Source organism: Panthera onca, chromosome D4 (genome assembly GCF_046562875.1).
Source record: "Panthera onca isolate mPanOnc1 chromosome D4, mPanOnc1 haplotype 2, whole genome shotgun sequence".
Lineage (NCBI taxonomy): Eukaryota > Metazoa > Chordata > Mammalia > Carnivora > Felidae > Panthera > Panthera onca.
The window spans coordinates 61,673,581-61,699,623 of NC_138351.1; the positions used below are offsets into that span (position 1 = coordinate 61,673,581).

The 26,043-nt window shown below is 49.8% G+C and overlaps 1 protein-coding gene across 1 annotated transcript in view; it reads right to left on the reverse strand.

The window, feature by feature from the left end:
* GABBR2 (gamma-aminobutyric acid type B receptor subunit 2) overlaps positions 1 to 25,538 on the reverse strand; it is a 347,631-nt gene extending 322,093 nt beyond the window's left edge. Inside the window, exon 1 of the mRNA XM_060609214.3 lies at positions 24,493 to 25,538. Coding sequence (XP_060465197.1) covers positions 24,493 to 24,813 — 321 coding nt within the window. The 5' untranslated portion in view covers positions 24,814 to 25,538. The remainder of the gene's footprint in view (positions 1 to 24,492) is intronic.
* Positions 25,539 to 26,043: the final 505 nt, after the last annotated feature.

Genomic DNA, 26,043 nt, shown 5'->3' on the forward strand with positions numbered 1-26,043 from the left:
TTCTTTGACTGACTTATTTCACTTAGCATAATAGCCTCCAGTTCCATCCACATAGTTGCAAATGGAAAGATTTAATTGTCTTTCATCACCGAGTAGCATTCCATTGTGTGTGTGTGTGTGTGTGTGTGTGTGTGTATATACACACATGTGTGTATATATATGTGTGTGCATATATATATATACACACATGTGTATATATACATATACACACACATATATATATATACACACACATATATACACACACACACACACACACACATACACACCACATCTTCTTTATCCATTCATTAGTTGATGGACATTTGGGCTCTCTCCATAATTTGGCTATTGTTGAAAGCGCTGCTATAAACATTGGGGTACATGTGCCCCTATGAATCAGCACTCCTGCATCCTTTGGATAAATTCCTAGTAGTGCAATTGCTGGGTCGTAGGGTAGTTCTAGTTTTAATTTTTTGAGGAACCTCCACACCATTTTCCATAGCAGTTGTACCAGTTTGCATTCCCACCAACAGTGCAAGAGGGTTCCCCTTTCTCCACATCCTCACCAACATCTGTTTTCCTGAGTTGTTCATTTTAGCCATTCTGACAGGGATGAGGTGGTATATCATTGTGGTTTTGATTTGTATTTCCCTGATGATGAGTGACATTGAGCATCTTTTCACGTGTCTGTTGGCCATCTGGATGTCTTTTTTTTGAAAAGTGTCTATTCATGTCTTCTGCTCATTTCTTCCCTGGATTGTTTTTTGGGTGTTGAGTTTGGTAAGTTCCATGCTCATGAAGTAGAAGAACAAATATTGTTAAAATGTCAATACTGCCCAAAGCAATCTACACATTCAATGCAATACCAATCACAATTGCACTGGCATTCTTCTCAGAGCTAGAACAAAAATTCCTAAAATTTGTATGAAACCACAAAAGACCCCAAATAGTCAAAGTAATGCTGAAAAAGAAAACCAAAGCAGGAGGCATCACAATCCCAGACTTGAGCCTCTTCTACAAAGCTGTAATCATCAAGACAGCATGGTACTGGCACAGAAACAGACACACAGACCAGTGGAGTAGAATAGAGAACCCAGAAACGGACCCACAAATGCATGGCCAACTAATGTTTGACAAAGCAGAAAAGAGTATCCAGTGGAAAAAAAAGGCTCTTTAGCAAATGGTGCTGGGAGAACTGGACAGCAACATGCAGAAGAATGAAACTAGACCACTTTCTTACACCATTCACAAAAATAAACTCAAAATGGATAAAAGGCCTAAATATGAGACAGAAAACCATCAAAACCCTAGAGGAGGAAACAGGCAACAACCTCTTTGACCTCAGCCACAGCAACTTCTTACTCGACACGTTTCTGAAGGCAAGGGAAATAAAAGCGAAAATGAACTATTGAGACCTCATCAGGATAAAAAGCTTCTGCACTGCAAAGGAAACAATCAACAAAACTAAAAGACAAATGATGGAATGGGAGAAGATACTTACAAATGACATTATCAGGTGAAGGGTTAGTATCCAAAATCTATTAAGAACTTACCAAACTCAACCGAATTATTTTATAACAGTTTGTTTTCAGCCAAATCAACCAACGGGTACTACCCTGGCAGCACCTCCAACTAGAGTCCAGCTTGTCATCTGGTGCCCTAACCACTTATTTGTTTAGAGAGCAGATCTAATTCCCCAGACAAAACTCACTCCATCGCAACTGCACCTTTACTGTGAGGTGCTTTACTGGAAAGCCTGCCTGCTGTCTGGGGAGCAGGCATAATCATGAGGTTGGTAACACCAGAGCTCAGGAAGGCTGCAATTAGTACTTGACAAGCACTTCATGGTCCGCAATTTAAATGTCTATGGCATTGTAATTCGGTTCCTCAATGAGGCAAACGTGATACTGACCTCATCTGGGAAACTGGATGAAATGCCTCCTTGTATCCATGGCCTCCTAATTAGTGCACGTGGCAAGGTGGGGCTCCAGACATCCCACCTCCAACTCAGGAGAGTGCCTTCTCTTTGGCATCCCCTGAATGCATGGCTCCTACACACATTGGTGGAGCACACACTGGGGGGAGCACTAGGATAGTTTTTGTTTGTTGTGTGTCCACAGTGTCTCACTTTGGCTGAGATGAATGACTGTAGATGATCTTGAGGACAGTCCCTATCCACCACCGAGATCGTGACAGTCAAAAGTTGCAGATATAAGGGGGCACCTGGGTGGCTCAGTTGGTTGAGTGTCGAACTCTTGATTTCGGCTCAGGTCATGATCCCAGGATTGTGAGATCGAGCCCCACATCAGGCTCCACACTGAGCGTGGAACCTGCTTGGGATTCTCTCTCTCTGTTCCTCCCCCACTCTCATGTTCACTCTCTCTCTAAAAGAATTTTTTTTTAAAAAGACCTGCAGATAGGAAGTTGTCCACCTGCCTGCTGAACTAACTCTTTGAAATGCGAACAGTTCATATAGGAGATGCTGAAAAAGCACTTAATAAAATTCAGCCCTCATTTCTCATATAATAGAACAAAACCAAACCCTCTTAGTAAATGAGAAAGAGGGTACTTCCGGGACACAATAACGTCTGTCACAAACATGCTCAGCGGTCACTCCATCAAACAAGAAGGCCTGAGCTCACAACTTCTAGCCAGTTCTGTTCTCAAAGTTGATGACAATTCATTCCACGGACAAAGAAGCCAGGTAAAAACACTGGCAAGGAAAGGTGGAAGGTGACTACTGCTCACAAATAATATGATTGGCTACCTGGAAAACCAAGGAAACCCATGGGAAACTACTAGAAGCATTGAGAATGCTCAGTGAGGTGGCTGGTTACAAAAGTAATATTCACACATCTAAGCCTTCTACATACCAGCAACATTTAAAAAATACAATGGCAGGGGCTCCTGGGTGGCTCAGTCGGTTGAGCATCTGACTTCAGCTCAGGTCGTGATCTCACAGTTCGTCAAGTCTGAGCCTCGCATCAGGCTCTGTGCTGACAGCTCAGAGCCTGGAATCTGATTGATATTCTGTCTCCCTCTTTCTCTGCCCCTCCCCCACTTGTGTGCACGTGTGTGAGAGCTCTCTCTCAATAAATAAACACTAAAAATTAAAAAAAAAATACAATGGCAAAGAAGAACTACTATAAAGTAAAAGTATGTCAGTCACAATAGTAACAAAGATATAAAACACTGAGCTTACCTTTGTCAAAGGAGAAAGGTTTATATGAAAAGGACCTCAATGTCTGGAGCTGCTCAAGAAATGTTTGTTGGGTAAATAATTACCAACTGTTCCAGAAGGGCATAAAAGAGGTAAGAGTAAAAGAAAAGATGTCCCCTGTTCCTGAGTGGGATGATTCAATAGTGTAAAAATTTAGATTCTCCCCCAATCAGTCTCTAAGTTCACCAAATTCCAATCGGACTATCAACTACATTAATTAATACTATATTTAGAACTCAACAAAATGACTCTAAGTTTCTAGCATAAGGATAAACAGGTGAGAATAGCTAAGAAAATCCTTGGAAAGAGAAGTATTATTAAGGAGAGGACTTGACTTATTGGATACTAAAGTGTAATGCAAAGCTAAGGTGATTTAAATAGCAGGGCACTAACCCAGAAAGTGTCAGATGTACTTATGAAACAGAACAGAAGATTCAGAAACAGACCAACTATATATAAGGTGTCATTTCCAGCAAGCGGAGAAATATGTTATCAACAAATGGCACTGGGACACTGGATTACCCATTTGGAAATATCGTTGTGGGTTCACTTCATAAGAAAATACATTCTAAATGTATGAAAGAGTTAAATATTAAAAAATTAAACCATTATTGTAAGCAAAAGAAAAATACATTTATTATTAATATATATATATTTAAATTTATATTATATTTAATGCATAAAAATGTAAAAATCAATTTCACAAATCAGTAGAAATGAGCTATGCATATTAATGAAAGTAGGCAACAGATATGACAAATGAATTCACTAAAATAGAGGGCTCATTAAACATTGAAATACACTCAACCTTTCTGATAAACAAAGAAGTGGCAAAATAAAAGCTTATCCACTGCCAGACTGGCAGAGCTTTAGTTTTTTGCATTTTAGTTAACAACATCTCCCAATATCTCCCTTACCTGCAGGAAAGGGCCCCCACCCATCGCTGTCTGAGGTCAGCTCAGCAATAAATAGTGCACGATTTTACTGTGTTCCTGCAGGCAGCTGAGTGGGTGCCGATGTCTTCTATGTCTTACCTCTGAGGTCTTGGGTAAGTCTCTATGGCCTCAGATATTGTCTCTTGAAAGAGGGATAATAATAGTGTCCATCTATGTTACGAGGACTAAACAAGATGATGCATACTGAAGCACCTGACTCTGGTCCAGAGTAAGTTTTCCAGATATGGCAGAGATAGCTGAGTTTTAAAATACTTAAATTTTGTATCCCCTTTGACTCAGCCAATGCCAGAGTCTAAGGAACTAGAATCATGGAGAGACACACATATTTTGTTTCAAGGCTGTATGCTGCAGCTTTGTTTGGAATCAGAAAAAAAACTGGACACAACTCACATGTCCAATGAGAGAGATTATCCAAATAACCTATGCCCTAGTGGAACACTGGGAAGTCCTTTAAAAATATGGAGTGGAGGTTCTGAAATGGTCCAGGTTCTGAAACCCCCTCCATGATACACAGTTCAAGAAAGAAAGAGCAGGTAACAAGCAGCAGATAATCTGAATTTTATTTTTAAAAAGTGTGACGATACGTGCCATGATAGCAACAGTGATTACGTTCGAGAGTGGGGTTATAGCGATTTTAATTTTCTTCTTTTTATTTTCATTTTACAAATTTTCTTCAATAAACATAAATTACTTCTATAATAAGATAAAAACACTACAAGTTATCTTGTTGGTTTTTTTATGCAAACTCTCCAAATATGAAAGTTGGTTGTTAGGATGGCTTTTCACAAGATGCAAATGAGCTTGTCAGTATGCATTTCCCTTCCCAGCTGGGAAAGGTCCAACCATGGAGACGGACTCCATTAGCGTGATATTGACTAAAGTCCTGAACAGAAATTGCTCCTGGTACTCAATGGTATCTATTTATTCCTCGGTACATTTGTCCTCATTCTGGAAAAGGGGGCCTGTGATTTCAAGACAGTGTACCTATCTCAGAAGATCAAAACCAAGTATGTTTTCCAGTCCTCTACAATACCATTTTTCAAAACCACAGAGTGAAGACAATGTCTGTGGTAGAGAGAAACCTCGCCCCAGTCCACAGCTTCTCCCCTTAGCGATCTGTACTTGTGCAGTGGCCCTACCTGAATTCCCTGTCCTCCAGATGAAATTCTGTGTCTTCCTCAAGGCCAGCTGCCATCTCACCACCCACCTCCCCAAAGTGCCCGGGCCAAATCAGGATGAATTATTCTGCAGAACAGGATGGCCATTCCTTTGCTGGCTCCTCCATTTGGTCTCATCTGCGTGTTCACCAGCCAGCTCCTGACCGCATGGCTGCCTGCCTCCAGAAGACTGTGGATTTTTCTCCACGACCAGTCTGATGGCACCATCCCATAGACCCCTGGCACCAACTACGCACATGATGTGCTTCAGAAAGACACTGGCTGTTAAGCTCCATGAGGAGAGGATCATGTTTGGTGCTCCTCACCAGCACCGAGGGCAGTGCCTGACACACAGAGGTCTTACTTCATAAGCATCTGTGGGGGGGGGGGGGGGGGGGGTTGACCTGAAATGAAGCCAGAGTTGCTAGTAAGAGTTTTTCTTTAGTCTGTGTTCATCTTCTATGGTCATTCTGGCATCACCTTTCCCAGCACAGTTCCTGAAAGAGGCCCCAGGGACTCCAGCCTACCTGGGTGGCCAAATTTACACATGCTCGCTGAGCAACAGACCCCACGTGCTTCCTCGCTCCATAATGAATCATGGTCAGCTAGGGCCTTAGTCTCTACACACCTACGCCCTTTAAGCCTCATCAACTTTGTCCTGTCCCTAAGCAGTTGCTCTTCTGAACCCAAGTGCCAGCTGACACAGGGAATCCTGGGAAAGAAATCTTGGAATCCTGGAGCGATGGAGTGAATGTATTAAGTGAAAATTTGTTTTGGAGGTAATTGTCCTAGCTTAACATCATCAGCAAGATTTGAGCAGTATGACTTCTATGACATTACATTGAAATCATTGACTACAGAATTAATATGCATCTTTCTTTTAAAGAAATAATATATATCATATATATATCATATATATATATCATATGTATATATATCTATAGATATATATATATATCATATGATATATATATATCTATATATCTATAGATATATAGATATATATATATCATATGATATATATATATTTAAGTTAAAGGCCCAGGCAAAGGCCCAGGCAAAGGCCCAGGCAAAGAACAGAGTCCTGTGGACAACCACTATAGATGACTTGCAGTTTAACCCCTTTGGGGTTTGACAATTAACAGATGCACCTAAATGGGCCATCTTCTCTACCTAGTTGCAAAGTTACAAGAGATTTTGCCAAATACCTTCATGGAGTTCACATGTGCCAGGCTCCCAGCTCCCCTGACCTAGCCAGTCTTGAAAGTCTCAAAAAAGCAGCTCCAGCAGGCCACGTTCTTGGAGAACTCAGAGAGAGCCCCAGCAGTCACCATCTTCTTTTCTAATTGTCCAGACCGCCCCCTGAGCACCCACACTGGTTAAAGCTCCTGACCACCTAGAGGTGATACTCGTGAAGCCCTTCGTGGATGGCCAGCAGGAGCGTACGTGATCAGGAACATACAGGAATGTCCTGGCAGCCAGAGTGGGCCTGGCAATAGGGGAGAAAGGGACGGTGGAAAGCATGGTGGGGATGAGAGGAAAGAGCCAAATCTGGGCCAGATGTGGATGTTGCTCTCACTGTCTCAGAAGCACGAAAGGCAGGCAGCAACTTCTGGGCACTCCTGTCGGGAGACCCAGGTTCAAGTTCCAGCTCTTCTGCAAACCATAGGTGGCTTTAGCAAGTCGAGGTTCCTTTCTTCTCTTGGTGTTTTAGTCCATCCGAGCTGCTAGAACAGAACACTACAGACCGGGTGGCTTCGAAACTGTGGAAAGGTACTTCTTACAGTACCTTCTGGTACTTTCTGGAGGCTGGGAAGTCCAAGCTCAGGGCATCAGCAGATGTGGTATCTAGAAAGAGTCCACTTCCTGGCTCATGGACAGCCGTATGGAGAGGAAGTGAGCTCTCTGGGGTCTCTTCTGTAAGGGCATTAATTCCATTCACCTCCCACATACTGTCACACTGGTAGTCAGGATTGAACATGTCAACCTGGGGTGGGGGTGAGGAGGTACGTGCCTTCAGTCTACAGCACCGGGCCTCAGCTTTCTCATCTGTCAAAATGGGGATAATGATAAGGTGATCTGTGGGAAGTCAGGCGACTGGACCATTTGGTCTTTTGAGGTCCCTCTGAAAGCCAGGCACAAAGACAGTGGTGTATAATGGCTGTGGAGGTGGGCCCTAGAACCAGATTGCCAGGGTTTGAATTAGTCAATTATTAGCCAGGCAGGTTATATACTTTAGGCAGGTTACTGAATGTCTCTGTGCCTCAGTATTCTCGTCTGAAAAATGGGAGCAAAAAGAATGCTTATCTCATAAGGCCCTGATTAGAAGGCCTAAGATGATTTAGTACCACAAAGTGCTTAGAAGAGAGGCTAAGGCCATGGAATGTGTTCACCTTGTCGATGCTGCTGGTGCTGACGGCTTCACTTAGCCGAGTTCATGCCTGCTCCCAGGGCACAATAAGCCAGGATTCCCATACCCCAGGTTCCTGGGGGGTCTTGTACAGCTCCAAACAAGAAGAGCTGAACTGGAGAAAGCAAACCACTGCAGTCAGGAGAGGGACCAGGGTTGTCTTCTAAAATATTATCTACTGCAGACATCTCCTAGCCTGGTTTTCTCCAAAAGAGTCAGAATGGTAGGGACTTGTGGCACTGTTGTGTGTTCTTCCTGACGCTATTACATCAATTACGATTATTTATACCATACGGAGATCTGAAGGCTCTTAAACTGGCTTCTTATACACATCTAAACCACATAAAAACATCTTTTCAGGATATATTTATTAGTTTGCTCTGGTGGGCCCTAAATCTGACATCCTGACTTCTAACTGACACAGGATGAAAGGATCCAATTGTTCACTTTATGCCCTAAAAAGTAAATTCTGACTTAAAAACAAGAATAGATCGTTCAGTCTTTACATCCACTGTCCTATTTCTTCCCCAAACCTAAATGAGACCTACTTTAGTCCCCATTATTATCAGAACACTGCTTTTTCTGTAACTTTCATGATCTCCTTCTTCAGTTCAGACAACTACCATTGTAGGGCTGTCTCACGGAATCACTTAACAATCCTAGGTATTCCTGTCTTGACTTTTCTCCAGGGCTTTACAGTGCCATTATCTGATTTAAGCATAAAATCACCCTGGGAGGGAAGCCAGAGAGGGTGCCCTCCCCGTTTCACAGGTAAAGAAACCGAGGCTCAGAGACCCCAGCTTCCATAGAAAGACCCCAGGGTCCAGCCTTCCAACATCCTGAATTCTGAACACATCTCTTCCCTTCCTTGCAGTTCAGCCCTAAGCCATTACAACTCCCTTTCTCCAAGCAGCCAGAATGGAATCATTTTGGTAAAAATCCAATTAAGTCTTCATACATCAACTTCTTTATCAGTGGATACGCAAAAACCACCGTATTGCTCTGTTCAGAATCTCTTCCATCCAAATGGGTTTTAAGAATGGCCCTCCACTGGTCCCAGGAGAAGTGATCTGTGGCAGGCTGGAAAGGGGCCGGGACCTGGCAGGTTTCAAAAGGAAAGCCCCCCCCCCCCTCCCCAGGAGCCTTTCCAACTCCAAACCCAGAGCCAGGCCTGTTGGGGGAAGGAGAGGGCACCTAATCCTTGCCGGATATCCTGACACAGTCAAACAGGGACAGGACCCCAGGGCCAGCACAGTGTGGAGCACAACCCATGTCCGAAGGGGAAATCTGTGCAGCCACACTGGTCTCCCGTCAGCCTGACAGACAGGCCGGGGGACATCAGCGCCAGTCTTCTGTCCTCAGACCGCACGGCCAGGCCTGCCAACCTGGCTTCCGGCTGCTGAGTTTCCACGACAGTCATTCCAGCACGGATCACTGCTGCTCTCTGCTTCCCTTCATCAAGAAAGCCATTAAGAGGAACGTAAAGCTGACTGCATCTATTAGGCCCACCTACAGAACCAACTTGGAGTAAGCTTTGAAATCACTCCTGGGTCCTCTTCAGGCCCTGAGTCATTTTTCGATTGTTAAAATTAGAATGGTCTCATGGCAGACTTCTGAATCTAAGTGGTGTCAAACAAGGCTGGGTCCTGTTCCCATTCAGTGTTCTCAGGCATCTGTGGTGGGTGCAGCCCCAGCTGGGGCTTTTGGGGATACTTCCTGTCTCGTCCTTGCTTTCCAGCCACCCACAGGGCGAGTACCCACATCCCAGCTGTGCAGGTGGAAAAACAGCCTCAGTGAGTTAGGGGCCTGCCCAAGGCCACACCGCAGGAAGTGACAAGGCCAAGATTTAACTCCAACTCCGCCTGATCGACCTTCTTTCCCCCACACCCTAGTCTTGCTGATGCCCCGGGAGATGACCTTGTCCACCCCCACGTGGCCTGGGAGTGTGTCCTTCAGCGTTAGCCAACAGGAAGCCTCTTCGCTGACAGCAAGTACCAGAAGCCAGGACCCCGCAGGAGGCCCTTGGTGAGCACTGATTGATTTTTTAAAATATGCTTTCAGACACTGCAGGCCCAAAGATGCTTGCATTCCCTGGTCTCTCAGCTCCCTCTCCCCAGTGTCTCTCACGGTCAGTCACCTATGTGCCTGCCACATCTGAATGGCTCAACATCATGCCTTCAAAGTCCCACCTCCTCCCCCGCACCCCACCAGGGTTCTCCCACCTATGTCCTTCAAGGCCAGCTCCAAGGTCGGCCGCTCTGTGAAGCCCTCCCAGATTGCAGGTTGTACCAGTGAGAATTCATCTCCTCCTCTTCATGCGCCCATAGCCCTTACTTGTGTGTCCCCTAAAAGTATGTATAAATTGGCCTCGCATTATCTATTTTATTTAACAAACACTTTATGGCACTTCCTATGTATCGGCCAGTGGCTGAAGTCTTTGGCAAGCTGTACCTGATTCAGTTTTTGTAACTATCTCACGAAGCAGGTACTACCGTCACTCCTTTGTACAGACAAGAACGCTGGGGCGTGGGAAATGAAGCGGCTTGCCCCAAATTAACACAGCCAGTAAGGAGAGGCCAGGCGGTCCTGCTCCAGAGCCCACACTTGCCCGGAAGCCCTCCACTAGCATCACTTGCTTGCACGTCAGTTGCCCGCACTGTCCCGCGAACCCTCTAAGGGCAGGGGTCACGTCCGAGTCATGTTCGGATGCCTGCAGCCTGGCATGAGGTGGGGCTTCTGTGCTTATTCCTGAATGGAGCTCAATGTCCAGCATGAGGTCACCTCTCCCGTGTGGCCAGCTGACAGTGGCATGCAGTCCGGATACTGGTCCAGACTTCCAGCTGCCCCGAGCGCCTGCCTTCCTCCTGCGGGCAGCCACACACACCTCTCACCATCTAGAACTGTTCTACCCTCTCCGGGGCTTAATCGAAGGGCCTTTGGGAACAGCCACGGAGGATGACTCCCCCAGCTTCTGGCTGGATCCCAGTAAACCCAGTCAAGAATGCAGGACCACAGACCCCTCCATCCGGCAAGACTGCAGCTATGGGTGATGCCAAGGGCACTGGGCTTAGAGTCTAGCAGATTTTGACTTAGTAAGCATTCGCTTACTGCCTCACGTGGGCTCATCACTCTGAGCCTCAGTTTCCCCACCAATAAGTGGAGCTAACAGAATTCTTCTCTTACCATGTTGTTACCAGATGATACATTTGGTGGAAATAGTAAACTCCAGCACTGTACAAAATGTGTAATTCTTGATGTTTAATTATTGAAAGGATATCTACTAAGGAAGGTTATTATAAGAATTAAATTAGAAACCAACTGCATTTCTCCCTTTACCAGACTGGGGTGCAAATAAGGTCACATTTCTTTGAATGTTCAAAGACGAGAGGCACAGGCATCTTCCTGGCAACACCCGGCCCGGTGATCTTGGGACCCTGGGGTAGCTTGTGCTGCACCCCTCCAGGTGCCCCCAGGCCCAGCCCACTCCTGGCCTCGGCCCCTCCAGCTCCACCGGCTGCTGTGGAGACCACAGAGGCCAGGGGTCTCCGCTGAAACTGCGGCTGGACCCCACCCCCCGAGGGGGTGAACCCCAGGACAGAGGAGTGCCAGAGGCTGTGCCAGAGCCGAGATGGAAGCTGAGGGCTATGGTTCTCCACACCTGCAGTTTGCATTTGTACCAGGGCCTCTTACACGGTTGGGGGGAGGAAAGACTCCAGCATTAGCTCTCACCTCCAGACCAGACTGCCCTGGCCACCCCACGCCCCCATTCCAAGCAAACACTCTCTGGGAGCTCTTTTTGGCCCTTTCCTGCAGCAGACCCTGCTCAGCACGCCGGCACTCCTCAGACGCTCTACCAATGTCAAGTTCCAGAGAGAGGGAGTCAGAGCCTCCTTCCTTTTCCTTCCACAGGCCCTGTGCTCTTCAGACAATGGGGCTACTGACCCCAGCAACCCGGCAGCTTCCTAACAGTAAGGAAGGGGCTTCTAGAATGTCATCTGAGTACAGAGCCAGACCAGAGCAGGACCTCCTTCTAGTGATTCCTCCCCCAACTGCAAGTGCCCGGCCTTCCAAGCGTTCAGTGACGGGGCCTTCCAGATGAGCCAAACTCAAACACAACAGAGGTCCTCACCCTCGGAAACCACAGCCACTCTCAGAGGCCATTCATGCAACTTTCTGCCCTGACCATACACCAGGACAGAAGTGTGTCCTATACCCCCTGGGGACCTCCACTCTGTGGCATCTGTGGAGCACCCGCTGGGCACCATACACTTTTATTTAGTCCTCAAAATAACACCAGTTGTCTGCTATCAAACCTCCATGTTACACAACAGAGAAGGGAGGTGCTGGGAGAAGTGACCACCCAAGGTCACCCAGCAGGGCTGAGGGTTGGATCTGGCCTCTCTGGCTGAAAGACCAAGCTCTTTCTAGGACACCTTGCCTCCTCGGGTGCACGTGGGAAAGCACCTGGCACAAAGCCAGCGCATGGAAGGACCTCAGCAAGAATGTGTCCCTCGGTTTTCGCCACCGTGGAGCCACAAGGCTAGAATTAGGGCCAGTCGAGGCCACGGCTTCCAGAGGACCATGAGCAGCCAGAGCAAAGCCAATCGATGATCTGAAGACCCAGCATCCACAGGAACCTGTAGGATGTGGCAGCTGGGGGCTACCAGGACCCCTGAACTTCTCAAGTCACACGCTCCTCTCCACACTGCCTGGCCCAGCACTCTTCAGGTATGAACTGAATACCCTTACATTTGCTGGGGAGAGTCAAAGCTCTTCTGGAGAAAATAAATACTATTAGCTCAGCACTCCTGTGCTACCAAGGATTGGCCAGGTCTGGCATTTCAGATTTCAAGCTGGTGTGCCAGGCTTTGCCCCTGCCCCCAAACCTGCAACCCCCTCTCTGATTTGAGCGCTGGGCTCCCACTGGTGGCCTGGACCCCAAATTACTTCTTATAGCAAACAGCCTTCAATCCCATGCCCCCAAATTTCTCCCATCCAAGTACTAACCAGGCCCGACCCTGCTTAGCTTCCGAGATCAGACGAGATCGGGCGCGTTCAGGGTGGTATGGCCGTAGACACCATGCCCCCACATTTCTACACTGGGACCCCTCGTTACACAGTTTGGCTTTGGATGGTCTTGCATGTGACACCTGCCAAAGATGGAGGACTCGATTTCTGATGACGCAAGACATCTGACAGTTGAGAGGAAGACATGTTAACTACCTCTTGTTCTAGATGCTTCTGCAAGAGTACCAGCTAGGGTCAGAAAACCTCAGCCCCCTGCCTATCTGCTTTCACACTGTTATAATCAAATACTATGCCTTCCTTCTTTATTAGGAAGTTGAATGAATCACCCGCGTGAACAACATCTCAGTGTCTTTTATAAAGATGTTATTGGAAACAGCCAAAGGCCCTGGGAGAACAACCCAGAATTAATTACTCCTTGTGCTTAGTTTCAGGCATATCTTACATCTGTAACTCTTTATAACTTTTGTAAACCCTTTCACTTAATCTATTTCTCTTCCCCTCTCTCCCTTCCTTTCTCTGCCCTCCCTCCCTCACACAATTACCTCTCCATGGAGGAGCAGGGCAGGCATTATTATTATTCTCACTTTATAGATAATAGAAACTAAGGTGTAAAAAGTTAAATGACTAGTTCAAGGTCCTTCACCACTAAGTATCAGAGACAGGACATCCATGTGGACTGCAGAGCCCTTCTCACTGAACCGCCCTGCCCTCTAAGCTAAAAGAGCTGTCGTAAGCCTAAAGGGAAATGTGTCTCATCACACAGGAACACCAGGACATTTCTCTCTTGCCTTCAAATCCACTATTCAATTGAAGCAATCCGTTCCTCACAGATGCCTGATAACGTCTTCTCCCTCTGCACCATTTAGAGGCTCAGCTGTGATTTTATCCAAAATTGTTATATTTTACTTTGTATTTAGCACCATTCAAGCAGGCAACATTTGTTAAGCACTTACAATGCGCCAGGGGCCATGCTAGGTGCTTGGACACAGACACCTTCATCCACTCACAGATATCACCGAGTGCCTGCAGGCTCTGTGCTGGGCACTGGGACATGGCAGGTGTCCAACAGATGACATGCCTGTCTTCATGGGCTGGCCCAGCTCGCAGCCAGCAGTGACAACACAGAACTATGAGGACTTCACCAGGAACAACAGCCTGGTCCCAAGGGCCGGGGAAATTCACCACCGAGCTCTCAGTATGTCAAATCCTCCTAGGAATGAATGGGGTTGGAAACAACCACATAGAAAACCCACTCAATGAAACTCACACACAGATCACACTCTTTTTCGTTGGCCTTAAACACACGGTCCCCCACTGAATGTGACAACAAAGCATTTCACATGTTCATATACATTGTAATGAAGTGAGAGTAAAATTGAGTGCGTGCCCACTGCATGTGCCCTGTGTGCTCAGTGGTTTATGTGAATGTTCTACATCAACCTTCAAATTAGCTCTCTGAGACAATGGCATCCCCATTCCACAGATGAGTGTCCGAGGCTCAGGGGAGCAGCACCAGCACATGCACGCACATCGTCCGATTCCAAACGTTACGGGCTTTCCACAGTGCCCAGCCGACTCCCCGACACAGCACAGGCCTTGGAAAACACACAGAAAGACATCTGAAGATGCAGATTGGCCCCAGGAATCCTTCCGCCCTCATCCATTTGTGGCACAGATACTTGCTGAGCACTGACTAGGTGCTAGAAACTACTGGGCACTACAGTGAGCCAAAACAGAACAGCCCCTGCACTTACAGAGTTCATGGTCCCCTGGAGGAACAGGGAAGCCCGACAGGGATCAAACAGTCCAACAAACGTAAAATTGCCATCGTGGTAGGCACTAGAAAGGAAAGGTTTGTGGTTCTCAGAGAAAACAGGGCAGGGGATTCTTCCCAATCAGGGAGGATAGAGAAAGCCTACTTGAGCTGGTATCTAATAGATGAAGACAGGTGGCAAAAGTGTTCCAGACAGTGCAACGGCTTGTGCAAAGGCCCTGTGTGGGCCGGGGTAGAGGAGGGCACACTCACCTGAGAAACTGACGGGACAAATGTCTAGGTCCAGAGTGAGAAGGGACAGCGTGCAGCACCAAAGCTGGGGAGTGGATGGGCCTGACTCTGCAGGGCCTCTGAAGCCACAGGGGAAGTTTTGATCCTACCCCCAGGGCAAGCTGAGTTCCTGCAGGGTATGAGGCAAGGAGGCCGCCTGATCAGAGTCCTAATTGTCCTCTGCTCCTCGGGGACATCCCCTGCACCTGCCCCTGGCCTGACCCATCGCCCTTCTCATGCTGCTAGGTAATGATCCCAGGAGGCCTTGCTGCCTGCCTTTGAGGGCACGGCTGTTGTGGGTTCATCCGCGCATGCCCCGCACCCAGCCCCAGGCCTGGCACTGAGCTCCAAGCGTAACGGAAGCAGCACTGCTCCTGCGAGGTGATCCGGGAGAGACACACACAGACACAAACACTGACACCCCAAGTAAACACTACAGGAGGTGACAAGCTCCGCAGGTGCAAGGGAAGCAGAGCGTGGATCTCTGCGAGCCAGGTGTGTAGACAGACGTGCTAGAAGTGAGGAGAGAGTGCAGCCGGGCTGTGTGTGTGACTGAGTGGGTGGACAAGGAAATGGGAGAGGGTGGGGCCGAGTTAGACGGAGAGACGAGCGGTTGGGTGAAGTTTGCGGAAATAAAATAAAAAAGCATCAGCTACTGACAACACGTGCCACTTGCCTTTATGGGAGGAAGGTAAGAAAACTACAGGAAGACGCCGTTCCCCGGGTGCTCACGCAGGAGCCATCCAAGCCAGGCCGCCCGGACTGAAATCCCAGCTCACCACCTGGTTGGCTGCCGGGTTCCGTAAGTCACGTGACCTCGCCACGCCTCACCTGTGCCGTGCAGGCGCGGATGGTACCAACCTCATCACCTCGTTGAGAGGATTACATCAGCCAGTGATGCAAAGCACCCGACACAGAGACGACACACGCTCAGCGCGGGGTAAAGGTGAGTTATGGCTGCTGTGGTAGTCCCTCTGCACCTACATACACACTTGCAAAGAAACGTCTCCATTTCCTTTTCCTGTTTCTGTAACAAGATTAGCAGCTCTCCAAGGGCTTGCCAATGTTTCTGGGACTCACAGAGTCCAGCAAGGAGCTCAGAGGCGTCAGCCGGGCCCCCAGGGGACACCGAGTAGAGTGACAGGCGAGCCACTTCTCCTGTCAAAGTCAAAGGCCTGCTGAGCCAGCCCAGGACCGTAGCATGATGCTCTGACCGTATGCCCTGGAGTGGGCTTCCGGGTCCCTGTCCGCCAGTTAACTTCCTGAAACATTTCTGGGCATTCTCAGAAAAGCTTCAGTGAATGGGTAGTCCTAGAAACAAAGTGATTTGGATAATATAGTGATTATTATCAGGATGGCTGTTGCTTTCAAAATCAGTTCCCTCTGAACAAAGTCAAGTGGATCATAAGCAGAGTGTGAAAATATCATTTTCTCTCTGCCCCCTCCTGACCCTGCGCCATGAGAGCAGCAATAATGCATCACTCCACAGAATCTTTCTTTGGCTAGATTTTATCTGAATGGTGACTGATGATGTCCTTGCCAAGTGGCAGGAGAGGGGTCTGCTTTAGCCAGCAGCTGCGCAACGTGGGCACTGATGAAGACAGATGAATCCATTTACTCAGTACTCTGGATCCACCACCAATTTTCTAGATAACAATGACACTTCATCCTTCCACCGTTGGAGACTATTCAAAAAGACTGGAAAAGTAGAAAACTGGCAAAAGAATTCCCCAATCAGCCCCCAAAAGGTGTCACCACGTTCATGCCCTTTACTCAAGAATTCTCAGGCCCCCGAGCTCATCTCATAACGGATTTACTCTTGTTTTGCACATAATTCTAACACTAATGAACTCGGTTATCTGATTTGGGATCCAGACCAAAACCAGATCAGAAAGATGGTCACCTCTAAAAAAGAAAGTCAGTCTTGCCCAGGAGCAGGGAGCCTGGAGTAAGTCTTGCGATTGAGAGGATCCCAGGACACCTCTTCATTCACTATACCCAGACCTGCTGCTAGGGCACCTGGCTTGCCCCGGCTGATGGCTTGGCTCCATTCCTGCAATTTCTACTAGGACCAGAGCCCAGTCCAGCCTCTGTCGGCTCTCATGCTCCCTGGAGGTGGGAATGGGCTACGGCAACCTGATTCCTACACCCACCAACTGCCGGTTTAGAGGACTGCTCCGATAAACCCATCTGAAACCATAATAGTTCTCAGATGCTGGCAAGTATTTGTGTCCTCGGTTCTGGTGTATCTTGGAAGATGCTATGTATGCTTGTCAGGGGACAGGAGGATGACATCAGCTTTGCACGTATTCTATTGGAACATCTAACAAATAACCTTTCCCCTTTGCATTCCACAACTACGGGGACCCTGAAAGTACCAGATAACAAGAACCCAAATGAACAACTAAATAAAGAGCAACCAGGAAGCTCACCCCACATGGCTTGGCATTCAGAGCACCTCCTCAATTTGTTAAAACTATGCCCATTAATCCTCTTACGGCCAGAGAGCTGGGTTCCAGGCTTTTAGATCTATTGGTTTGTTCAATAAATACTTATTGAGCTCCTGCTCTATGCCTGGCTCTGAGATTGTGCCTGGAGGGACCACAAGGGAGCCAGACACACTCAGCGCCTGCTTTCACAGTGCTCACAATGGGGCAGAGATCCTCAAGCCTGCTACAATTTGCAGAGAGAAGCAGGAACTTCCCCGTGGTCTTAACAACTAACCTAGCACCAGAGCCCAGACCGCCAACCCCATCTGGGGCTCCCACTCCCATGGCTTCAGCCTGATGCACCTGCTTGTTCCTAGAAAGGGACAAGAGAGAAAGGCATCTCACCAGCCTCACGGCACATCGTTACATAAGCCTGCAGAATGAGAACAAAATTAAGGAGCAGATGAATACAGATGCTCTTTGGGTGAACCATGCCATTTAATTTTCTCACCTGCCTACAATCAAAATAAATAACCAAAAAAGTAAGCAATGAGAAGCCACTTACATTCACAACCGGACACGGGGAACGACCAAACAGGTGCCTCCGAAAGGGGGACGCCTTCCCCAGCGTCCTCCGCTGACCCCTACCGTGGTTGGCTCACACCATGTGCGATGCTTTCTGTCTCCCTGACCACCTGTTTAGACCGTGAGCTCCTCGAGGGCAGGGTGTGTGTCACATCTGCCACTGTGTCCCAGAGCCTAGAACAGGGCCTGGCAGAAAGTTCTACCAATGAGAGTGTGTCGCACAAGGGCACTGAGGCAGAGGCCGGGAGTGTCTGCGGCAGCCGTGGAGGTGCTCGCATCCTCTTTCTCTAACACCCCCTCAGCCACATGGCATTGGAAAACAAGATTACAGATAACACTGCTTTAAATTTATCTCATGTCATGAGGTTCCATATCCGTGATATGTATTCCTTATTAGAGCCCCGTGAGGTCAGCATAGTTGTCCCCATATGGTACAGGAATGACAGTGACAACAATGACAATATAGCAGCGAATATTTACTGGGCACTCACGGTGTACCAAGCATTGATTTGATTACTTTCCCAGGGTGGTCTCATTTGTTAGCCCCATTTTATAGATGAAGAAATGGAGGCAAAGTGGCTTGCCCCAGGTCACCAAGCAGATAAGTGGTACCCAACAGGGACACAAACCCAGGTCTCCTGATACATTGAGGAGCACATCCAACAGGTGTCAGGAGCTCAGGTTGCTGAGGGGTCTGGAGAGGGAATTGGGCATTCTGTGCTCAGCCTCACCCCTACAGGGACGCTCTCCCCTTGCTCCTCTACAATGCAGTGCCTGGAATCAGTGACTCTTGCCCACCAGACCCACCCACTCGATCCCTCCATGGATCCCTCTCTGTTGCCCCTCCAGCCCCGTCGGGTCTCAGTGCTGCCCATTCCCCTCCAAGAGCTCTCACCCTGCCTCTCCACCTCCGCTCAAGCCTCAGCATCTCTTCCCTTCAACTGCTGGAGTAGCTTCTTGGCCTCTCTGTCTCCAGGCTCATCTGTCTACCATCTCAACGCTGCATTCCCTCTGGCCCTGATCATGTCACATCCATGTTCGAAACCACCACCCACACATGGCACATCACAGTTCCAGAATAAAGTCCAGCCTTCTTGACATGTTATTCAAGGCCTTCCACACCCACCACTAGGCCACCTATCCCTCCACAAGCCCGCCGCTCAGGGGAAAACAACAAGTCAGTGATCCCCAAACCTCACACTTTGTCACTTCTATCCTTTGATCTTGAGGATCCTTCCTGAGATCGAACCTCCATTTCTCTGAGTCCCTGCTTCTCTGTGTCAACATTATATTTGCCCTTCCAGCCCCACCTTGACTTCTCCTCCTCCAGGAAGCCTCTCTTGATCTAGATATGATCTTCCCTTTCTCTTAATGCCCTTAGTATCTCTGGTTTCTTTCTTGAATGTAGCATTTGCCACATGCCTGCCTTTATGGATATCTGTGATCAGCCCCCCCCACCCCTCCCCGGCATCCACACCTTTAACAGCCTCTGATGTCCTTCAAGGAATCATCTCTTCTCCACTCCCCACCCATGTGTTTAGGCAGGGCTGACCTCGCTGCCCTCTCCCTCCATGAAAGGCTAGCTGATGTCCCAGACCCATCAGTGTCATGTGATTGGCGCAGGGATGGACACATGACCCAATTCAAGCCAATGAGAGCTGAGTTTGGGACTTTTGCTGAAACATTTGGGAAAGAAACACTACTGGAGTTTCAAAACTGGGAGTGTGTAAATGTGCAGCTGGTAGGGGCCACCTGTGCCACCACATAGGTAGAGCCTGCCTGAGAGTGAAACCAAACACAGAGGAAATCAGAGCCAAGAGACAGAGAGACATTTTTTTAAAAATATAACTTCAGAAGACCAGAGGGGAGGGGAAGGGGGGAAAAAAAGTTACAGAGAGGGAAGGAGGCAAACCATAAGAGACTCTTAAATACTGAGAACAAACTGAGGGTTGATGGTGGCGGGGAGAGGGGAAAGTGGGTGATGGGCATTCAGGAGGACACCTGTTGGGATGAGCACTGGGTGTTGTATGGAAACCAATTTGACAATAAATTTTATATATATATATATATATATATATATATATATATATATATATATATATGTAGGTGTGTGTGTGTGTGTGTGTGTATATATATATATATATATATATATATATATATATATATATATAATTTCAGTCCCTGGGTTCAGCCATGCCTGAATATGAATACAGCCCACTCCAGGATTTTTCAGTCATGTGAACCAGTTAACAGGGGGTTTCTCTCACTTGCAATGAATCCTAAACAATTCCCCTCCTAAGGGCCAGGTACCATACTGGGTAGTGGGGCTATAACCACAAGAGAAGAGACAGTCTGATCCTAAAAGGGTTAATTTTATATCCTTTTATTTCTAAAAACAGCTGCATTGAAATAGCATTCATGTATCACAACATTTATTCTTTTCAAGCGTATGATTCTGTGGTTTTTGAATAGTCATAGAACTGTGCAGTCATTACCATGATCGCTTTCTATCTTACCTTGGAAATGACAAATATGTGCTTGCCCTGTTCTCCCCTGTGCACCGGCTCCTCTCTCAAACCCAGGGCTGGGCTTGGCCCCCTTCTGAGGCACCAGCAACCACAGCAGGCGCTCCCCTAATGCCTGCAGACTTGTACTCAGACATCCTTGAAAAGCTCAGCCTCCATCCAACAGTTGTTTGGGCCCTTTCTAAAGCACAGTGAATGAGACAACGGATTTGGCAAAGCGGCTCAAGAAAAGGTCATGCTCACCTATCACTAGATTTTCTCTGGGTTTTCGAAGCTGGATCCCTGCATGAGGGTAGACTTCCTGAGAGGTGCACACCTAGAATGTACTCCTTTGGCTCCCTGAATGTTTCCTAAGTTTATTACAGAATTATTTAAAATAGTAACAAGTGGGAAAACATATAAATTGAACAGTAGGGGAATGACTTAATATTTATGGTGTACCCACAGGACAGACCAGTATACAGCCACTAAACTGTAACTGAGAACATGGGGAAGTACCCATAATATAATGTTAACTTAATGAAACAAAATATAAAAGTGCACACAGAGCAAGATTTCAAGTACATAAAATAGTGAAAACTGGCGACTGGAAGAGAATAATGCTAATTATTAGGCATAATTATCTTTGTATAGGTGGATTATGAGCAAATATTATTTTTCTTCATGCTCCTCTCTAATTTTCAATTTTTCTAAGATGCACATTACTTTAACGAAATTAGAAAAGCCAACATTATTTCTTAACGGATTCCTTGGTTATTATTTAATTAACATAGCTCCCAAAGAATGAGAAACAACCATGTGAAGAAGACTCTGAATCTCCTGCAAAACTTTTTTAAAAAGACGCTGTCCTTCAGAATCTTTTAATGAAACATGTAAGTAATGTAACCCACCATTTTTACCTTTTTACCTTGACTGCCAGGAAGCTCAGAGCTAAAACTTAATACTCAAAATTACAGTAACCCAGGTTCTTGGTATAGTAATTTCCATGCTTCCCAATGGTATCTGCTGCTTCCTTTTATTTGCATATTCAGTTGTCCCGCTTGTGTTTGTATATACTCAACTCTACTTTGGAATACATAAAAGAGTATTTGCCAAAATGACTTTATCTGCAGCAGAGAAAAGAGGTCCTAACTCACAGATGCTCCCTTGGAATGTTTCCTTTTTACAAACACAAGGCCACTAAGTGGGGCTTTGAATATTCTACTGCTATTCTATTTACAGTAAGAGAGTCAATCGACAGAGATCCATGCAGGAGGCTCCTTTATTGAGATAGGCTCTCCCAGTGATCAGATTAACCCATTACTTGGTAAATCTCCATCTCTTTGAAGGCTGTGTGGACAAAGGTCCATCCTGGCTGCCCACAGTCTCTGGCCACTGACGACAGCCGATGTCAGCAAACCCAGCCAAAATCCATTCACCACATCCATCTTGTGTCCAAGTCTACAGACAAGTGACACAGCCAGGAAGTGATTAGGGAGTATACACAATCTGCAAAGATGGCCCATCCGAAGAAAACAGGCCCAGGACACTGTAACGCAGGCCCAAACACCCTTCAGATCACTGTGGATTTTGCTGCAATTACCCACGCTGATAATCCCTTTTACTTCAGCTCAGCAAGAAAGTACCTGCACTCTGAAGACGGGCCACTTGAAAAAAATTAAGTATTATATCACGTGGCCATTCTGGCAAACATGACCCCTCAGGGCAGGAGGTGACATACATATTTGCTTGTAAGCCAGAATTCTTTTTCTTTCTGGTGATCACTTCACTGACTCTACATGAGACTTCCAAAGTGAGAAAAACAAAACGAACGGTCTTAATATTTCGTTGTGGCCATTTGATCACACCTAAAGCAGCAATGTCTTATTATGGATCCAGGCCAGGGGAAAACGAAGGAAGGGAGGCAGGAAACATTTCCTTGGTGCCTACAGCATGCCAGACAGAGCCCTGGCTGCCGGGCCTGCCAGCTCAAGGCATTTTCCACGCGGGCCTGATATCCCCCTCCCCTTAAGCATCACATCACCACCCTACAGAGTGCGCATAACAACCCCACTTTTCCAGATGTGAGAATCTAGGCTTAGACAGATTACATACCCCACTCAAGGTCACCCAGCAGGGAGACAACTGGTGTCTGACTGGAACCCAGGTCTGACCCACCCCAAAGCCCATGCTCTGAGGTTACCCCGTGCCCCCTTTCCGTGGCCTCCTGCATCTTCCCACCAACTAAGAAGCCTCATTCTCTCGACTTTGGGCCCTCTCACTCACAAAGTCATCAAGACGCACTTGAAAAATAAATGTAAAAGCTTCAACCCGCACCCTGAAACCAAGCACCCATCCCTTTGCTGCCACAAACAAGCTAATGTGAAATCTCTTTCAGGGAAGCTTTCTGAAGGGAATAAATTGATGATGAAAACATTATGCAGCTGACAATATTTAGTAATGATGCAAGCGGGGCTGCCCTATCTACAAATGTGTCTGTCTCCAAAGAGCCGGCTCTCTCCTGTCCCTTCTGAAAGAATATATCTGGAAGCAACAGAAACAGTGGGGAGAGGGCATGCCTCGATACAATTGCATTGCCGTGTCCATTTATGTGTGCCAGACAGGTACCCCAGACAACTTGAAATGTTAGGGCAAAGATGAGGGCGATGGGAATGTCATTCAGAAATAATTCCACACCGGGTTAGCTCTGCTCAGCCACCCAGCTTGCATCCTCCCGGGGCAGAGGGAGCCTCTCCGCTTGCAGCAGCCTGTGCGCACCGCCACCAACTGCCACCCGTTCCTTCACCTTTTATTTACAGCGCAGAGCAGGCTGGTTCATCAGTGAAGGTGGGGGGGAGGCGGGGAATAAGATGCAATCCAGATTTCTGCTCTTTCTCAGGGGACCAAAAAAAAGGGGGGGGGGGGTCAGACAGGAAAGCAGCGGAGCCTAGACTGCATGGTCAGCGCGGCAGCATGAACCTCCTCTCTAAAGGTTCTGCACCTGGGCTGGAGCAGAAGCTCCCAGGGAGCTCCGGGAAGCCAGGGTCAAGCTCAGCTCCGGGCCAGGCTTTCTCGGCGCGGTGTTGAAGGCGCCAACAGAGCGCACTGCACAGGAAATCACTGCCCCCTTCAGGCCGCGTCTCACGGCGGCGGGAGCGTAGGGGCTCCCTCAGTCCGGAAAAACTCGCAAACCCGACCTCGCGAGGCGGGCGATCGCCCCTCCAGGCCCCCTCGGCGGACGCCGGCAGCCTTGCAGACGGTGAAGGTCCGCGCTGGGCTTCAGCCAGAACCCGAGCTGCGGGCGTGAGGAGGGGGCTTGGGATGCGAAGCTCTGGGCTCTGCGGCTCCCCTCGGAGGAGGCCGGGAGGGCCAGCCCGCTGCTGCGCTCCAAGTCCGTGCTTCAAGTCTGCGCCGGGAGAAACTGCGCCTGCAGTCGCAGAGCCAACAGCAGCGGCGCCGCCGGACACCCCCGCTCGACCGCAGCGAGACCTGCTCAGGGCACTCTCTGAGCAACTAAACCGAGGGGGAGTCTCCCCATTAAACCGCTCCGGCTGCAGGCAGCGCCGGGCACATTCAGGCAGCACCCTTCCAGAACCAGCGGCCCCACACCTGCCCGCGCGGTGCGGGCTCCGAGCCGCCAGCGCGCACCACGCGCCCAGCCCTCCTGCGCGCTCTGGCCCTTCGGGTCCCGGAGCCCTCCAGACCTCAAAGCGCGGCCGGGCTCTCTCTCCTGGGGGCCCGCGAGCAGGACTCGGCCTCTCTGGCCCCGGGTGGCCCAGTTTGCGGTCAATGCGCCTCTTCCTCCCACCCGGCAGTGCACATCCCCACCAACGGGACCTGGACAGGCAACCCCTGCAGGCCTTTTAGAGGGTCCAGTCCCCACGTTCGACACTCCTTCTCTGGTCAAAGGAAACCCCAGTCTTCTACCCACCTCCCCCACACCAACACACACATAGACAAAATCCCAGAGGAGAGGCTCAGCAAATCTTGGTACCAGCTGTGCCAGCCAAGCCCAGAAGGACTCCGGGGTGAGCACTGAGCACCAGCCCGCGGTGCCCTCGGCAGGCACGGGTAGCTCAATCGGGGCTCTGCCCAAGGGCCAAAGCTTCCCTCGGTTCCGCACTCCCTCACCCACCGCCCCCTACATCCCCGACGGCGCGGGCTGCCGGACACTCACCTCGGTGTCGTAGAGCCGCAGGTCGAGGAAGTAGGGGCGCAGGAGCGACTCGTTGCGGATCTGCTCTATGGCCAGTTCCACGGCGGGAAGCACGCCGCGCCCGATGCTGCCCTTGGCCACCTCCTTGGTGAGCGGCATGAGGCCCATGATGGAGAGCGGCGGGCTGCTGGGCGGCGGCCGGGGGGCACCCCGCGCCCAGCCCCAGGCCCCGGGCGCCAGCGGCAGCAGCAGCGGCAGCAGCAGGAGCAGCAGCAGGCGCGCGGGCGGCGGCGGCGGCGGCGGCGGCGGCCCGGGCTGCCCGGAGCTCCGCGGGGAAGCCATGCCGCGCCGCGGGCTGCGGGCGCCGGCTCACTCGGCCCGCATGGCCTGGCCCGGCCCGCCGCCCCGCGCCAAGCTCTCCCCGCGGCGCCCGCGCAATGGCGCCGGTCCCGGCCCCGGCCCCGGCCCCGGCTCCGGCTTGGGCTCCGGCTCCTGCTCGGCTCAGAACGGCCGCGGCGGCGGCGGCAGCGGCGGCGCCCGTGACGGATCAATCACGCCGGGAAGGGGTGGGAGCGAGCGGAGTGCGGGAGGCGGGGAGCGAGAGAGCAAACGCGGAGAGGGGGGCCGGCGTCTTCGCGCGCGCCTCTCTCCGGCGCGGCCACCGCGAACCAGGCCGCCTCCGCCCGCCCCCGTGCGCGCTCTGAGCCGCTCTCCCGCCGGGAGCCGCTCCGCGGCAGCCCCTGGAGCCTGGCCGGGGGAGGGCGGGCGGCAGGAAACGCGGGAGGCGAAGGCGAAGCTGCTCCGCGGCGGCTCGGGCCGCCTCCGGGGACGGGGACGGGCCGTGCGCGCCGGGGGAGGGGGAGGCGCTGGCGCAGGGGCGGCCGCGGGGAGGGCCGCCTTTCCTGCACACGCACACACGCGCCCCCGGCCCTCCGCCGCGCGGGCGGCCGATGTCCGCGGACCGCGGGGGACCCGAGCGCCCGGGGCACGGGGGTTGGGGGAACGTGGACTGCGTGCTGGTACGCGCAGTGGCCGCCGCCGCTCCGCCGAGCGCTCCCTGCACGGTGGTTTGGGACTGCTGCTCGGAGGTCTGACTGGGAAGGTCTAGGCTGACTGCGCGCCACGGAGGCGTCCTAAAGGCACCTGAAGCCTTATGCTCTTCTGTTCCGCGCGGGTGTCTGGAGAGGCCCTAACCGAGTCCGAAGGGGCGGCCAAAGATGCCACCGGCGCTCGAACATCCCTTGGTGCTAAGGTATCCGGCGCTTATGGCCTTGACTGAGAGTCCCCCACTTTCCCCACCAGACTGAAAAGCCGTCCCCTGCCAACCTCAGAAGAGACTAGGGTCCACACCTAGCGGGTGCTACCGCCCCCTCCAGGCATTTGACCTCCCCGCGTCCCCACTCCCAAAGGGCTCCGCCCAGCAACATCCCTCCGGGTGGGATCACCGCCCAGAGCAGATCCGTGCTCCCCTCGACTTGGCCCTCTCGGCTGGGTTGCCCTGGCTAACCTTACGCAAAGAAGTCCTGTGATCTGACCTAGCCCCTCCATGCTTGAAGAATAGGAATCGTAGGT